Source organism: Natator depressus, chromosome 1 (genome assembly GCF_965152275.1).
Source record: "Natator depressus isolate rNatDep1 chromosome 1, rNatDep2.hap1, whole genome shotgun sequence".
NCBI lineage: Eukaryota > Metazoa > Chordata > Testudines > Cheloniidae > Natator > Natator depressus.
The window spans coordinates 283,331,280-283,348,917 of NC_134234.1; the positions used below are offsets into that span (position 1 = coordinate 283,331,280).

At 46.6% G+C, this 17,638-nt stretch overlaps 1 protein-coding gene across 1 annotated transcript; it reads right to left on the reverse strand.

Annotated features, from left to right (window-relative positions):
* Positions 1–10,477: 10,477 nt before the first annotated feature.
* On the reverse strand, positions 10,478–16,611 carry LOC141986741 (lysozyme C). The gene is made up of 4 exons (XM_074951600.1): positions 16,377–16,611; positions 15,402–15,566; positions 12,774–12,852; positions 10,478–10,933 (listed from the first exon to the last, which is right to left on the reverse strand). Exons 1-4 carry the CDS (start codon positions 16,510–16,512, stop codon positions 10,867–10,869), a joined length of 447 nt encoding a protein of 148 aa, XP_074807701.1. The 5' UTR covers positions 16,513–16,611; the 3' UTR covers positions 10,478–10,866.
* Positions 16,612–17,638: the final 1,027 nt, after the last annotated feature.

Sequence of the window (17,638 nt, forward strand, 5' to 3'; positions counted from 1 at the left end):
CTATTAAATGTGAATAAAATGTGTCATTTATACATTACTACCTGAGAAATAATCCAACAAAACAGATTCAAGCTTATTTTTATTTGTACATATATAATTTCAATAGTTATTTTTAAGCAAATCTCTTTCTCTGCAATTCTGAATTGCTGATGCTTTATTTGTTATTATTTGTGTTGTGACAGCACCTTGTGCTAATCTAACCCCATACATTTGCACCACCTAGGTTTTGGGGGATGATGCTGTGGATGACACTGAGCATATCAAATGCCTTACCAACTTTGCAACCAGCAAAGCTCTCTTTTCCCATAGCAGCTGTGCATGTCCAGAACATAAAGTGGGCAAGGAGCCCCTCTCGCCCGCTTCCGCATAAAATCTAAGGGTATGTCTGCATGGCTGGACAGATTTTCTCGGGCCCAACTTCTACACCCATAAATAAGTCCACACAAGAGATCCACTTCCTGGACACTACGGTGCTAATAAGCGATGGTCACATAAACACCACCCTATACCGGAAACCTACTGACCGCTATTCCTACCTACATGCCTCCAGCTTTCACCCAGACCACACCACACGATCCATTGTCTACAGCCAAGCTCTACGATACAACCGCATTTGCTCCAACCCCTCAGACAGAGACAAACACCTACAAGATCTCTATCAAGCGTTCTTACAACTACAATATCTTGATGATGATTTCAAATTCACCCCAACCCGTTTCAGTGAAGTACCCATTTGAGTGCCCCAATGCGTGATCTAAGTGCCCATGTTCAGAACTGGTGTTCCTCAGCTGGCTGACATATTGAATTGGTAGATATTTTAGTAGTACCCAGGGGCTGCTTGTATTTTAGTGGCTGATCTGTCTCTAATACTGAATCACCGATGAGTTTCATTTGCGGGGCATGATTGTACACTATGCACCTTTCAATAGGGTTTTTCACTTCTATAACTGCAAATTTTAAATTAAATGTGAAAACCTACATTTTTCAAAAGTTGTTAATCCAATCTTTAGTTTTATGACTGCCACATACAACTATATGCTTTTTAAAGGGGTGGGATCCTTCAGAGATTGTAAACATACCTGTGAAGTACCTCAATCCATGGATGAGGTATACATTAAGATTCCTTTGGTGTTAAGCAGTAAAAAGCGCGGCAACCCTGTGCAATAGATAAAATATTATTAGTAAACTGCACTTCGGGAATTCTGCATGCAGTATATAGCATAGTTTTGTTAACTGACCCCTTTAAATTCAATGTACATACACAAATTATGATTCACATGTGCACGTTCCTGTGTGTATGCACAGACCCCAGCTTGCAGAGATGGAATGGGATTTGGACACATGCAAAAGGGTATATGTACTTTTGTACTATGTTTCAAGTTGCATATGCCTTGTGTAGCTGCAACTCGTACCCCAGGATTTTCTCACATGAGGGATCCTGTGCCCTGGCTTACACTGGCAGGGCTGAATTAATTCCGCAGAATGAAATCCCAGTTTCACTGACATCAATAGCAAACTCCTATTGACTTCAATAGGGCCAGGCTTTCACCTATAGTTTCTATAATGGAGAGGGCTGTATATTAGCATTTGTGAAATATTCACAGCATAATAGGAAATGCTTGAAATTAGTGTGTCTGTATTTTGTTTAAATTTTCATGAAAATTGGCCAAATTTTGTAGGAAAAATAGTCATTGTATGCCACTACTTTTTTCATATTGTAATAGTTTAAAATGTACATATGTGCAAGTATAGGGGGATCACTGACAATCGTCTGTACATATTGTTGCCCCTTTTGACCCAAGCAGCTAGTCAAAGTCTTGGGCCCTGTTGGTATTCCAGTTGGGCAAAAATTGGAGAGAGGTATTTCTCTGAGGCAGTTTATTTACAAAAAATGTACAAAGCCCTGTATCTTCAAATGCAGAAGAAATCAAATATCAGGAAACAGGTTCTTTTGCATAAAAAGAAAAGGAGTACTTGTGGCACCTTAAAGAGTAACGTATTTGAGCATAAGCTTTCGTGAGCTACAGCTCACTTCATTGGATGCATGTAACTCTTCTGCCCGTCAGAGTTGGCAGCAACAAGGGCTGGGTTCAGTATCTAGGGGTTCCATTCCAATAACACAATGCAAAACCGGCTCGAGCCCCCACCCAGTGACCTGGGACAAATATATACCACCCCCGCTGGGCGCCTCTAAGAGGCAATACTTCCCCTCTCGCAAGCACAGAGTCTTTTAATAACAGAGAGAAACCATGTGGCATTATGTTGGGGAAACACCACCAAAAAGGTTCATAACACAACCCATGAGCAAAAACCCACCCCAAGCAAATTGGGCCATGTCCTTTCCCTTTGGTTCTGGAGTCCAGCAACCCAAAGTCACCCGAAGTCCCAAAAGTCCAACAACCCAAAAGTCTCTGTCCCTGGTAAGTGCATCCCCAGAGTTCAAAAGTTTATCTGCAGAATTTTACCTCCCAGCCTGGGTGGAAATGGGGAGGGAGTTAAGGGGCACCTTATATGGTCCAAAGTCGATTGCTCCACCTCTCTTTGGGGGCTCCGCTCTACTAGCTGTCCCATGAATTGCTCTGCTCTGCCAGCCATTCTGCTCCACCAGCCATCCCGCAAACTGCTCCACTCCGCCAACCAGTCCGCTCTGCCAGCCATCCTGTGATATGTCCCACAATATATCTTCAGACCCCACCACTACTTAACACAACACTCAGTGATTTCAGCTCTTAATAATTTTAGCACTTTAGTGGTTTCAGCTTGTAGTAGGGGAGCCTCATTGCTGGTGCACCATTGACCCAAAGTGAATTCAGCTAAGCAGCCTGTAACTGGACTTACAGTAGAATCAAAACTAGCTCTGATATTCCACAAGGGCAGGACAGGGGGTGTATAACTAGCATATAGAGCCTTCCCTAGGAGTCCACAGCCTTTTTAGGATCCAGGAAGTGGGCAGGCACAGTCCATAACACAAGATATTAATACCTACCCCCAACCTCTCTCAATTCACTGGGTTTTGGAACCCATGACCCTTGCCTAGCGAGTGCTGCTCAGTTGATGGCGAGTCCCTCCATCATAACAAAAGGCCAAGTACAGTTCCACTGTCCTTGATTCACATAATCAGGATAATAACAGTTTATTCTTCCTGCCCCAATAACAGAGAAACTGGGGCTCCTACAACAGCCAAAGTGACCATCTAGGCGGGGTGGGTGTGCCTATGCAAATGAGATTAGCCCCTGAAGTTCTTTTCCACAACCCACCACAACTCGCCACCAGATGTCAGGGTAGAGCTCATCCTGACTCTGCTTACATGCATACAGCACCAAGAGAACTCTGTACCTTTGACCCAAGAACCCCCCCTAGGTTTCTTCCAGGGTCAGCCACTGCATGCTTTCAGCTGTTCCTTCAGTCTCTCTCTCTCTCTGAGAGGACTGTTGGGGTGGGATGTTTGGGAGGGAGGCTGAGCACTGGTCTACACTAGGACTTTAGGTCGAATTTAGCAGCATTAAATCGATGTAAACCTGCACCCGTCCACACGATGAAGCCCTTTATTTCGACTTAAAGGGCTCTTAAAATCCATTTCCTTACTCCACCCCTGACAAGTGGATTAGCGCTTAAATCGGCCTTGCCGGGTCGAATTTGGGGTACTGTGAACACAATTCGACAGTATTGGCCTCCGGGAGCTATCCCAGAGTGCTCCATTTTGACCACTCTGGACAGCACTCTCAACTCAGATGCACTGGCCAGGTAGACAGGAAAAGAACTGCGAACTTTTGAATCTCATTTCCTGTTTGGCCAGCGTGGCAAGCTGCAGGTGACCATGCAGAGCTCATCAGCAGAGGTGACCATGATGGAGTCCCAGAATCGCAAAAGAGCTCCAGTGTAAGCAGAGTCAGGATGGGCTCCACCCTGACATCTGGTGGTGAAGTGTGGCAAGTTGTGGAAAAGAACTTCAGGGGCTGATCTCATTTGCATAGGCACACCCACCCCGCCTAGAATGAGGCCATAACTGCCCAAATGGTCACTTTGGCTGTTGTGGGATCCCCAGTGTCTTTGTTATTGGGGCGGGAAGAATAAATTGTTATTACCCTGATTATGGGAACTGTGCTTGGAACTGTACTTGGCCTTTTGTTATGATGGAGGGACTCACCATCAACTGAGTAGCACTCAGGCAAGGGACATGGGTTCCAAAACTCTGAATTGAGGGAGAGACTTGAGACAGGTATTAGTACTTGGTGGTGTGGGCCCCTTGTGAGGGCCTGAAGCACCAATTGCACCTCTGTCTTTCTCTACTGTGGAATGTCAGAGCTAGTTTTGGGTCTATTAAGAGTCTTGCTACAGGTACTGTGCTGCATTCACTTTGGCCTTATGGTGCACCAGCACTAAGGCTCCCACTACCATGAGCTGAAATCATTGAGCACTGTGTCAAGTAGGGGGGAGCTGGAAGATCTAGCATGCAGTGGTGCTGTTCGTGGATAGGCTGGCGGAGCATTTGTGAGACGGTGAGCTGTGCAGAGCGGAGCTGTTTGTGAGACAGTGGCGTGTTTGTGAGACGGCGAGCTGTGCTGAGTGGAGCCGGTCGTGGTGGAGTGGAGCTGTTCGTGAGACAGCAGAGCTGTTCGTGAGACGGTGAGCTGTGCAGAGCGGAGCCAGTCGTGAGACAGCGTAGTGTAGCAGAGCAGAGCCCTGTGGGGCAGTCAGCTTCAGGACACGTAAGGTGCCGCTTACCTCTTTCCCCCACACACAGGCACATTTTAGCCAGACTGGGGAGTAACACTATGCAGATGAACTTTTGAACTCTGGGGCTGGACTTTTTGGGCTTTGGGTGATTTGTGGATTGCTGGACTCAAGAGGTGTTTGGGTTCTGGGACTCAAGAACTGGAGGGAAAGGATGTGGCCCAATTTTCTGGGGTGGGTCTTTGCTCATGGTTTGGTTAATGAACACTAGTTGTGGTGTTTCCCCAATTCAATGCTGATGTCGTTTACCTCATGTTATTAAAGATTCTCTACTACACCGAGACTCTGTGCTTGCGAGAGGGGAAGTATTGCCTCTTTGAGGCGCCCAGGGGGTGTGTAAGATTTTCCCAGGTCACTGGGTGGGGGCTCGAGCCAGTTTTGCATTTGCTTTGATAAGAGGGAACCCCTGCGTACTGAACCCGGCCCTTGCTGCTATCAACTTGGCCTGGCAGAAGGGTTACACCAGCATGGACCGAACGGGAGGTACGGGATCTGATCGCTGTATGGGGAGAGGAATCCGTGCTATCAGAACTCCGTTCCAGTTTTCAAAATGCCAAAACCTTTGTCAAAATCTCCCAGGGCATGAAGGACAGAGGCCATAACAGGGACCCGAAGCAGTGCCGCGTGAAACTGAAGGAGCTGAGGCAAGCCTACCAGAAAACCAGAGAGGCGAATGGCCGCTCCGGGTCAGAGCCCCAAACATGCCGCTTCTATGATGAGCTGCATGCCATTTTAGGGGGTTCAGCCACCACTACCCCAGCCGTGTTGTTTGACTCCTTCAATGGAGATGGAGGCAACACGGAAGCAGGTTTTGGGGACGAAGAAGATGATGATGATGAGGAGGTTGTAGATAGCTCACAGCAAGCAAGCGGAGAAACCGGTTTTCCCGACAGCCAGGAACTGTTTCTCACCCTGGACCTGGAGCCAGTACCCCCCCGAACCCACCCAAGGCTGCCTCCGGGACCCAGCAGGCGGAGAAGGGACCTCCGGTGAGTGTACCTTTTAAAATACTATACATGGTTTAAAAGCAAGCATGTGAAAGGATTACTTTGCCCTGGCATTCGCGGCTCTCCTGGATATACTCCCAAAGCCTTTGCAAAAGGTTTCTGGGGAGGGCAGACTTATTGCGTCCTTCATGGTAGGACACTTTACCACTCCAGGCCAGTAACACGTACTCGGGAATCATTGTACAACAAAGCATTGCAGTGTATTTTTGCTGGCATTCAAACAACATCCGTTCTTTATCTCTGTGTTATCCTCAGGAGAGTGAGATATCATTCATGGTCACCTGGTTGAAATAGGGTGCTTTTCTTCAGGGGACATTCAGAGGAGCCAGTTCCTGCTAAGCTGTTTACCTGCGGCTGAACAGAAATGTTCCCCGCTGTTAGCCACAGGGAGTGGGGAGGGTTGAGGGGGTAGCCACGTGGTGGGGGGAGGCAAAATGCGACCTTGTAACAAAAGCACATGTGCTATGTATGTAATGTTAACAGCAAGGTTTACCCTGAAAGAGTGTAGCCACTGTTTTATAAAATGTGTCTTTTTAAATACCGCTGTCCCTTTTTTTTTCTCCACCAGCTGCATGTGTTTCAATGATCACAGGATCTTCTCCTTCCCAGAGGCTAGTGAAGATTAGAAAGAAAAAAAAACGCACTCGAGATGAAATGTTCTCTGAGCTCATGCTGTCCTCCCACACTGACAGAGCACAGACGAATGCGTGGAGGCAAATAATGTCAGAGTGCAGGAAAGCACAAAATGACCGGGAGGAGAGGTGGCGGGCTGAAGAGAGTAAGTGGCGGGCTGAAGAGAGTAAGTGGCGGGCTGAAGACAGGGCTGAAGCTCAAATGTGGCGGCAGCGTGATGAGAGGAGGCAGGATTCAATGCTGAGGCTGCTGGAGGACCAAACCAGTATGCTCCAGTGTATGGTTGAGCTGCAGCAAAGGCAGCTGGAGCACAGATTGCCACTACAGCCCCTGTGTAACCAACCGCCCTCCTCCCCAAGTTCCATAGCCTCCACACCCAGACGCCCAAGAACGCGGTGGGGGGGCCACCGGCCAACCAGCCACTCCGCCACAGAGGATTGCCCCAAAAAAAGAAGGCTGTCATTCAATAAATTTTAAAGTTGTAAACTTTTAAAGTGCTGTGTGGCATTTTCCTTCCCTCCTCCACCACCCCTCCTGGGCTACCTTGGTAGTCATCCCCCTATTTGTGTGATGAATGAATAAAGAATGCATGAATGTGAAGCAACAATGACTTTATTGCCTCTGCAAGAGGTGATCAAAGGGAGGAGGGGAGGGTGGTTAGCTTACAAGGAAGTAGAGTGAACCAAGGGGCGGGGGGTTTCATCAAGGAGAGACAAACAGAACTTTCACACCGTAGCCTGGCCAGTCAGGAAACTGGTTTTCAAAGCCTCTCTGATGCGTACCGCACCCTCCTGTGCTCTTCTAACCGCCCTGGTGTCTGGCTGCGCATAACCAGCAGCCAGGCGATTTGCCTCAACCTCCCACCCTGCCATAAACGTCTCCCCCTTACTCTCACAGATATTGTGGAGCACACAGCAAGCAGTAATAACAGTGGGAATATTGGTTTCGCTGAGGTCTAAGCGAGTCAGTAAACTGCGCCAGCGCGCCTTTAAACGTCCAAATGCACATTCTACCACCATTCTGCACCTGCTCAGCCTGTAGTTGAACAGCTCCTGACTGCTGTCCAGGCTGCCTGTGTACGGCTTCATGAGCCATGGCATTAAGGGGTAGGCTGGGTCCCCAAGGATACATATAGGCATTTCAACATCCCCAACAGTTATTTTCTGGTCTGGGAATAAAGTCCCTTCTTGAAGCTTTTGAAACAGACCAGAGTTCCTGAAGATGCGAGCGTCATGTACCTTTCCCGGCCATCCCACGTTGATGTTGGTGAAACGTCCCTTGTGATCCACCAGAGCTTGCAGCACTATTGAAAAGTACCCCTTGCGGTTTATGTACTCACTGGCTTGGTGCTCCGGTGCCAAGATAGGGATATGGGTTCCATCTATGGCCCCACCACAGTTAGGGAATCCCATTGCAGCAAAGCCGTCCACTATGACCTGCACATTTCCCAAGGTCACTACCCTTGATATCAGCAGATCTTTGATTGCGTGGGCTACTTGCATCACAGCAGCCCCCACAGTAGATTTGCCCACTCCAAATTGATTCCCAACTGACCGATAGCTGTCTGGCGTTGCAAGCTTCCACAGGGCTATCGCCACTCGCTTCTCAACTGTGAGGGCTGCTCTCATCTTGGTATTCATGCGCTTCAGGGCAGGGGAAAGCAAGTCACAAAGTTCCATGAAAGTGCCCTTACGCATGCGAAAGTTTTGCAGCCACTGGGAATCGTCCCAGACCTGCAACACTATGCGGTCCCACCAGTCTGTGCTTGTTTCCCGAGCCCAGAATCGGCGTTCCACAGCATGAACCTGCCCCATTAGCACCATTATGCATGCATTGGCAGGGCCCATGCTTTCAGAGAAATCTGTGTCCATGTCCTGATCACTCACGTGACCGCGCTGACGTCGCCTCCTCGCCCGGTAGCGCTTTGCCAGGTTCTGGTGCTGCTTATACTGCTGGATAATGCGTGTGGTGTTTAATGTGCTCCTAATTGCCAAAGTGAGCTGAGCGGACTCCATGCTTGCCTTGGTATGGCGTCCGCACAGAAAAAAGGCGCGGAATGATTGTCTGCCGTTGCTCTGACGGAGGGAGGGGCGACTGACGACACGGCTTACAGGGTTGGCTTCAGGAGGCTAAAATCCACAAAGGGGGTGGCTTTATATCAAGGAGTAGTTCAGGCAGGACTTCACGGAGGGTTCCAATAAGAAATGGTGCACCTAAGTTATTGTTCTTATTGGAACAAGGAGGTTAGCCTGGCCTCTGATTGATACATGGCTAGATCTACCTCGCTGCACTTTCTCTGTGCGTGACTGCAGTGTGACCTAGAGGAATGAGTCCTCTAGACAGGGGAGAAGGCAAATGAGTACAAAACAAATCTGGTCTATTTCTTGTTTTGATCCACTCCATCTATCTTTTACATCTTTGGCTAGTAGCAGACGGTGCAGAAGGACTGCATGCCATCCACATCTCATGGCTGCTCGGCAGAAGACGGTGCAATAGGACTGCTAGCAATCCATATTGCCTGCCTGCTCACCACAAGACGGTTCAATAGGACTGACTGCCGGACTAAAAAAAATGACCTGGTCAAGTCACTAAAAATTTAGTCCCTGCGCCCATGTCTGCCCAGGCGCTCCTGATCAACCTCACACAGGCGACCAGGAACACCTCGGACATGACAAGGACGGCTACCAGTCGTACTGTACCGTCTGCTGCCACAAGGCAATGGGTTGCTGCTACTGTGTACCAATGCCGTGCCACGTCTGCCAGCACCCAGGAGACATACGGTGACGGTTACCTGAGCGGGCTCCATGCTTGCGGTGGTATGGCGTCCGCACAGGTAACTCAGGAAAAAAGGCGCGAAACAATTGTCTGCCCTTGCTTTCACGGAGGGAGGGAGGGAAGGGGGGGACTGACGATATGTACCCAGAACCACCCGCGACAATGTTTCAGCCCCATCAGGCATTGGGATCTCAACCCAGAATTCCAATGGGCAGCGGAGACTGCGGGAACTGTGGGATAGCTACCCACAGTGCAACGCTCCGGAAGTCGACTCTAGCCTCGGTACTGTGGAAGCACTCCGCCGAGTTAATGCACTTAATGCACTTCTGTGGGGACACACACACTCGAATATATAAAACCGATTTCTAAAAAACCGACTTCTATAAATTCGACCTTATTCCGTAGTGTAGACATACCCATAGAAGGCAATTAGATTAGTCAGGCATGACTTGCCCTTGGTGAATCCATGCATGACCTTGGCTCACCCTACTCCTCCCAGTCCCAGCCCAGGGGTTCTACTACGTGGTCAGTGGGGATCCCACCACAACACGCTGACCAGAATTCTGGCAACACAATTGGACTATCGTCTGGTACCCTGGGCTCCTTCCTACAATCACCTTGCTGTGAAGCTGCACCTCTGTCTTGGACACACCGCTAGCTGCAATCCCAATAGTTCCTCAGTGCCCTTGTCAGCTCCCTGATTTCTCTTGCCTGGTATGCTCCAATGGAGAGCTAACTCTGCCAGTTGGTAACAGTCTCCAAAGGAGCATCTGCTAGCTGGGGTTTGCCGGAGTGCTGGGAGTACCTCTCCTTTCCCTCTGACCTGACAGTGGATGATTCGTGCTTCAATACCTTATTGAACTGGGACCAGCGTGTGTGTTTGTCATGTCGACAATGTAAGAGGTCCAGTGTTCTTAACTATTAATTTCTTTGCTTTTAAGTGCTTGGGTTGTGTAAATGATGGGATGAGTGACATCAGTGTAGTTGCTACAACCTTAACATATTTTTTTAAGCCCAAATTCATGTTTTTGGAACATAATTATATATAACAGATTACAATTCCGCACCATGTTTTTACAAACATTTTACAAACAATGATAGTCAATATAAAACATGTAGGTCTCCCTGATTATGTGCTTCTCCCACAATCTTTATCTCATAGTGCCAGGCCCTGTTCTTTAAAGGTATTTAGGCTCTTATCTTCCACTGAATGAACATCAATGGAAGTTAATAGCCTAAATATGTTTGAAGACTTGGGCCCAAGTTCATAATCTCATATTCAGTTTCTTTTGTATATTAACCAAGAATCACAAAAATGATGCGCAAAGTAACTAATTTTATTGAGTGTAATGAATGTGAGCTCGCAAGCAAGATGACATAATATTACTAATTAGCAGAACAAAGTAGTAGCAGGATCTCACAGGAAAAACAGATCTGGCTTATTCTGATGTGTATACATAATATAGAGGTAATAAGAGCTCTTTAAAACTGTGTAGAACACAAAATAAGTTACTGCAGCTGGTCACATGGAATGATCCACAGCAAGGAGTAAAATATTTGCATTTTACCAGTCAGTTGCCCTGCAAACCTTTCTCCTGAATTTTTTTTATTCTGAACATGATTAATTGTAAAAGGGAAGCAAGCAAAGAGAATATTTTGCTCTATGTGAAAAGCTCCTTATTTATAAGGGAACCAAGATGCGATAAACCCCATCACTTTATAGCCCACAGCCACGGATCCACGGGGAGACATCTCGTCCTTTGCAGTTCTTTGTCCATGCCACCCTGTTGAGTTAAAAATCACATTAGTTGATTATGGCCATCTCATCAATTAGTGCAAAGACACCCAAGAAAAAAACAACCAATTACATTTTTGTATGATTAACTTTTCTGCAGAGATCCTAGCTAATATAACAAATAATTTGCTACTGGTCCAATCCCAGCAGAGCACCTGCCTAGTCTGAATGGCCCAGTTGGATCCTGGAGCTATGCATGCCTGAATAAATCCTGAGTCTACCAACAGTTCCTAAAAGGTTGTCAAATGGTTGTCAAAAGGCCCACTTACCAGCTGCTATTCCTGCCACATAAATTTGGTGTGTTTGTGACGCTGCTCAGAGGCAACGACTCCATGGGAGCTCCAGGGCTGGAGCACCCTCGGAAAAAAATTAGTGTGTGCTTAGCACCCACTGACAGCCAAGCTCCCCGCCCAGCGCCTCCCGTCCGCCAGCGGCCCCGATGGATCAGCTGTTCCGTGGCATGCAGGAGATGCTGGGAGGGAGGCGGAGGAGTGGGGACAGGGCATGCTCTGGGGGGAGGGCAGAAAGAGGCGGGAAGAGGGTGGAGCAGGGGCAGGAAGAGGTGGGTGGGGTAGGCCTTGGAGAACGGGGTGGAATGGGGGTGGGGCCAAGGTGCGCCAGGAGCAGAAAGAGGCTGGGTGGGGGTGGGGGCTACAAGGAAGGGGTGGAGCGAGGGTAGGGCCTGGGGCTAAGCAGGGTTTGAGCACCCCTGGGGAAAATTGGAAGATGGCCTGTGTGAATTGCTCTCTACTGGATGGAATCAAATTTGTTCAGTGTTGTGCCATAAGCACTATCCTGCTAAATAAAATTAATGAACATTTCCTTTTATCTCCAGCTGGAGGGCACTAAACTTCTGGAGAAAGGTGATTTAAGTTCCATCCCCACTGCCATATGAAGGATCAAGTGGCCCTGTTGTGCAGCATAAATGTAATCTTGAAGTCCTTGGTGGTTCTGGATTTTGAATTCCTGGGAACCACAGATGCTCACCAAATACATTTCTCTAAGTAGAAGAGTGTGTGTGCTTCTGATGTGGTGGACAAGCAGGGCGAACCTGGGCAGGAAGGGGTTAATTGTCTGTCCTGAAGACAGCAGCTGAAGCCGATCCCATTTCACCTGCCAGAAGTAACAAGTCTAGAGGGAATTAAAATGGAGGAAAAAGGCTTCAGAGCCAGTCACCTAACAGAGGGATCTTGGGTCTGAGGCCGAGAGGACCTAAGGGGTGGGCTGAGCAATCCTGAGCTAGGAACTGTCAGGTCAGCCAAGTCTGTGGAGAAGGTTTAGACTGGACTTTGTGCTGTTTTATTGGTCATTAGAAAAGTCATACCCCAGAAGTAGGTGAGTTGTGAACCTAGAGAGGGCACTTGGACTGTTGTTTAGAGCAAATGGGATAGACTGCCATTCACAGTGCCAGTGCTCTATACTGGATGAAATCCAAACTGGTCAACTGTATGTCATAGACCCTACACCTTTAATAATGAATAGAGAGTTGTTTTCAGTCCAAGTGTAGGAGTTTTTCGAGGAGGAAGATCTGAGAGCTATCTCCACTGCTGCTGTAAAGGTCCAAGTGGCCTTCTTCATGTGTATCAGAGCTACAACTGAGACTCCTCAATGTCCATAAATATATTGTGCTGTGAATCCTTAGTATACAAGTTCTGAGTTCAAATCTGTTAATAATTAAGCATGCAAATATTAGCAACCTGCTTGTTGCTTCTATACAAGCTTGTTTATCTGAAAGAAGATTGTAGTCTCTCTCCTTTAACTAGCCTCCCCCCTAGCTGTACACACAAATATGTCACTGTTATTAGTTCTTGTAATAGTTTTAAACGTACCATGCACCCATGCCATTAGGATCGCGAACAACTCTCTTTGCACAATTTACACTCGCTGTAATGTCTGCTGTCAGTAACTCTAAAAAAGAAATACAGTGGTAAGCGGAGGAAGAAAAAAACATTTTCCTCTTCATTTTTTTAAAATCAGTCATCTTAAAATGGATGCTGAAATAATATTTTATGTATTATTATTTATTAATCAAGTTGATTACAGTAGCATCTAAGGACCAACCAAGAACAGGACCCTGTGGTGATAGGCACTGTACAAACATAGAATAGTAGATGTCCGTGTTCTGAAGATCTTAGAATCTAAATAGAAAGACAGACCCAGGGTAGGGAAAAGGGATATAACACTCAGACAGAGTAAGCAATTTTCTGGTGTCAAGCATCATGTTAGTTCCACAATTTGATCTTAGCTTTAGAATGCTGTAAGTCTGTGGGCTAGTTATAGCATAACCAACTACTGTAAGTTGTCTTGCATCTTCCTCTGGCACATGTGATAACGGTCACTGCTATTATACACTCCTGGGGGAATTCTGTGTCACTGTGTGCATGCATAATTAATGTGCTATGCATATTTTTAGGGTTTTTTCCCCCAGAAAATAGCTTCTGCCAGAAAGGTGCTACAGTTCCACCTTTTACCCACCAGAGGGTGCTGTGGCGCTCCCGGCCAACTAGGGAAGAGAAAGAGCCTGCAATGCCTTCTTCACAGCGCCTGTAGGGCCAGGTCAGGAGACAGGGGACATGGGGAGACAGACATCGTGGGGCTGCTGCGGGACCACAGACAGGGGCTCATAAGGGCTAGTTGGGGAGGACAGGCTGGGGCAGGGCCTGAATGGGAGTGGAAGTGCTGGGCCACAGTGGGGAGGGAGTTGCAGGGCCACATGAAGATGGGGAGGGGGTTTAGGGCTGCATGAGGATGGGGGGAGGTGGCTGGCTGAGGGGGTTCAGGGACACATGGGTACAGGGGGAGGAGGTGCAGGGACACATTGGTATGGGGCCTGGCTAAGTGGGGGTTGAGGGACACATGTGGACAGGGGCATATGTGCCTGACTGAATGGGAGAGGCTAGGGGTCAGCCAGGGTCTGCATGGGGGAAGCTCCCTAACAATCTCTTCCCACCCCCCAAAAACACCTGTTCCATACTTTTCCCACCCATACCCAACAACCTTCTAAGTTCACACCCAGGCTCCTTCCCAGCAATTACTTCCCTCTCCCTCAGATCCTCTGTTACCCCTGACTCCCCCAAGTCTTTGCACTGCTTCTGAGGGGTGCAGGAAATATGGTTCTGTACTATAGTTTAAATGAGTTATTCCTCAGAGTCCTGTATTAATATGCCTAGTAAGGAATCTATTTGTCAGAAAACATTTCCTGAATCTTTTTTGTTGTCTGTATTGTTACAGACATACTTGCTGACAGGTATTTCAAAATAAATTACCAAAATGATTGAAACAGATGTGATTATATTGTGTTATTTTGACAAATAAAATATGAAGAATTTTGCAAAATTTTAAAATATTGTGTACAGAATTTTTAATTTTTGGCATAGAATTCCCCCAGGAGTAAAGAGGCTATTGGAGACATTGTATTGAACTAGAAAGACCACTGGTTAGATCCAGTATGGCAATTGCTCTGTTTCTCTCTTTAAAGTTTCTATCTGTTTCTATTAGACTTTGCTGAATTCTATTTAATGATTTTATTTCAGAACAAATGTCTTCTAGTACTATAAAGGGATACCACACCATCTGCTTCAATATAACACACTTGTCTGAAAATTTTAAACCAACTATTACCACAAGTAGCACCTAAAAGCCACCAGAAATTGAAAGAAATGAGAGAAAAATATTGTTCGGTATTTTTTCCATCTTCTTTCCTTGGTGCCCTTGACAGCTTTTGGGTGTAATATGTCTTAGGTGAGACCATAAATTCTGTGCTAACCCTCTCCAAAAGGTTTGGTTTTACTCTTTCTGAATAGCTATTTTGCTGGTTTTGTGTATAGTCAGACAGACAGTTTTCTATGTTGTTTGTGTGGGTCTCTCACACAGCAACAGAAGAGACAAGTCCAAAAAAAAAGAGGGATTGTAAAAATACAAAAACTGTCAGGGGACGGGAAGGTATATTGTAGTACTTGAAACTATTTTTAATTCTTTCTTAAAATGGACTAGATTTCAAGTTGATTGTGTCTCTTTAAATTAGAAACTTTAAAATGTTTTTTTTTATAATGAAGCAAGGTCAGGAACCGGCATTTGTGCTGGCCTTCTGCACAGCGGTGAACTTCATCCTCTGAGAACAAAGTTACATGTACTCAAATCAACATAACTGGTAAGTAGTAAATACTTCTCAAAAAGGAAATTGTTTTTACTAAAGAAACATAAAACAGAAAGTCAGAAAAGAAGGAACACAATTCCTTTTTAAAAAATCCTTTGGGAATCCCCCTTTTATAGCACACATGCATCCCCACACATTGCGACCTCGCCCTTCTGTCTGTAGAATAAGGGGTTGTTTTTTTAATGTAGGGCTACTAGGAGCAAAACATGGCCTCAGTTATAACTTTGCAATGCTATAGGCTCACACAAACAGGCAGAATTTGCCCTTCATAGTGTTACCTGTAGGAACATATTGCACCTACCACGACACTGGATTTTACATAAGTTCATGGTTCTTGGAGTCTTGCCATCATTGCACCACCAGCGGCTGTTGATTTGTAAAATCCCATAGTCAGTGCTTTGGTCACCGGGGTTATAGTTCGTGGCTCCTGTGTTAAAGTTGCTCTCGTATTTTGCTGTGCACACCCCTGTGGAGGTTCCATTTAAAAAAAATAACCACACACAGACTGATGTATTTTCTCTGGTGATAAAAACTCCTCATAGCTTGATACTTTACAGAAATATGAATCTAAATGCCCCTATATCACTGGTTTGTAGATGATGTAAATGATTATTTAATACAAAGTACACACAGGCAGTTTTGCTTCCCGTTAATCTGATCAGATTCACAATCCTTATTTAATATGAAGAGTAAGAAAAAAACATTCTACATGTAAAACTTTTGATTGTCATATGAACACCACATGGGGCCAATATCTTTGAAGGAAACACCAGTGAGTGTTTTGGGGTGTAGAGTTGCCAACTTTCTAATTGCTGAAAATCAAACTCCTGAGGCCCTGCCACAGCCCCACCTCTTCCACCAAAGCCCTGCCCCCACTCGCTCTTCTCTCGCCCTCCCCCTATTGCTCACTGTTCTCCCCACTCCCTGTTTCTGGATTGTCTCATCCTCCCTCCCTCACCAGCTGGGCTCTCTCTGCTCCGGGGCTGGGACAGGAGCTGCAGTCGGACTCAGAGCCTACCACACGGTTGTCTGCAGATAGAAGGCGACCCTAGTTGAGCAGGGGCTGTCAAAGGTTGATGACCCAGTACCTCCCCTCCCATTCCCACCCTCTCTGGTAAACGGACTTTTGGTCTCCAGTCAGTACATCTGACTGGACACTGCCGGGTCCCCTTTTTGACTGGACTTTCCAAAGGAAAACGGGCACCTGTCAACTTATCCCCTTTCCCTCCCCGCCCCCTGAATCACATAGACATCTCCTCCAAGGCGGCAGACTTACAATGTCCCAAGCTGTAGCCCCGGTATCCATCCAGCCCAAGCCTTTTCATTGCTCTTGCCAGCTCACACCTTTCATAGGTCTTCCCACGAGCAGCCAGGGGCAGGAGGAGAAGCCCCAGGATTAGCAAAGCCTTCATGCTGGTGGTGTAGCAAGCCCAGGCTCCTATCACTGAGACTAGAGATGATGTGTGCCTGCTAATAGTGGGGAGGAACAACCAGGAACAGCTCAAGTCACGCTCCTCCCGGAAAGCAGTGGCCCTTCCCTTAGCTCTCAGCTGTCCCTCCTGCCACACTGGGCAGCTAAAGCAGCAGCCCCTCCCTGCAGCTCCCAGCTTTGAATGATAAACTGCAAATACTTTGGTAGGTGGGTTAAAAGGTTGTCTAGTTCACTGTGGCATCTGTAAGTTCTGCTATGTCTTTGGAAATGCAGTGTGCCTAGTGGACTGGGCACTGGACTGGGATCCAACAGACCTACATTGTAGTGCAAGCTTTGCCTCTGGTCTGCCGGGTGACCTTGAACAAGTTACTTTACCTCTGTCTCAGTTTCCCCATATGCAGAAAGGGAATAATGATACCTCTCTTGTGGTCTATATGCTCTGTCTAGGTATTGCTAGGTATTATTATGCTGAGCAAGTGCTATTTTAAACTTACACTAATAAGTCTCAGTAATGACTGGCTTTCTACACCCTAAGAGAACAGTTTATACTATATCTTTTTCTACAGTGGTGGGAGAACACCTTTATTACAGGGATGTGTGCTAAATTAGGGCCCTGGCGCTGTCTACCAACTACTGATACCAACAGGGCCTGCTCAGCAGACCTAAATTTGCAATAGCACTTTGCAGACATTGACTTTGATGTGTAAATTTAAAAAAATTAATGTGAATGTGAATTTTGTCTTTGTAAAAACTACAAGGTCAGATGCTAAGATTTCTGTTTCTGTAACACTGCAGAATGACAATAGTGACTCTGTAGTTAATGTTGTGACTGAGTTTCCATTACAAGCCTGATTTGGGCTACTCCATCTAAAATGCCCAACCAGAGGAATGTCAGCTTCGAAACCGGTAGGAGAGGCCTGAGGGAGAGGGAAGACTTTACTAAAAAGCTGAAATGAATTGGACACCCTAAGCGCAGAAGTTCAGAAACAAACATTCTTCTTTTGGGGAGGGGGAGGTTGGGGAGGGAGGAGGGGTTAGTGTATATATATTTGTCCCTCTGTAGTAAAATAACGTGAGGAGAGATCACATTAAGGTTACTGAGTACA

Bases quoted from the DNA above. Each gene is read 5' to 3' on its own strand.
- LOC141986741 (XM_074951600.1), bottom strand. From the start codon at position 16,512: ATGAAGGCTTTGCTAATCCTGGGGCTTCTCCTCCTGCCCCTGGCTGCT. The intron at 15,567-16,376 runs GTAAGTCTGCCG...GAACCTCCACAG, and splicing joins GGGCTACAGCTTGGGACATT to GGGTGTGCACAGCAAAATAC. The intron at 12,853-15,401 runs GTAGGTGCAATA...TTTCTTTTTTAG, and splicing joins ATGTAAAATCCAGTGTCGTG to AGTTACTGACAGCAGACATT.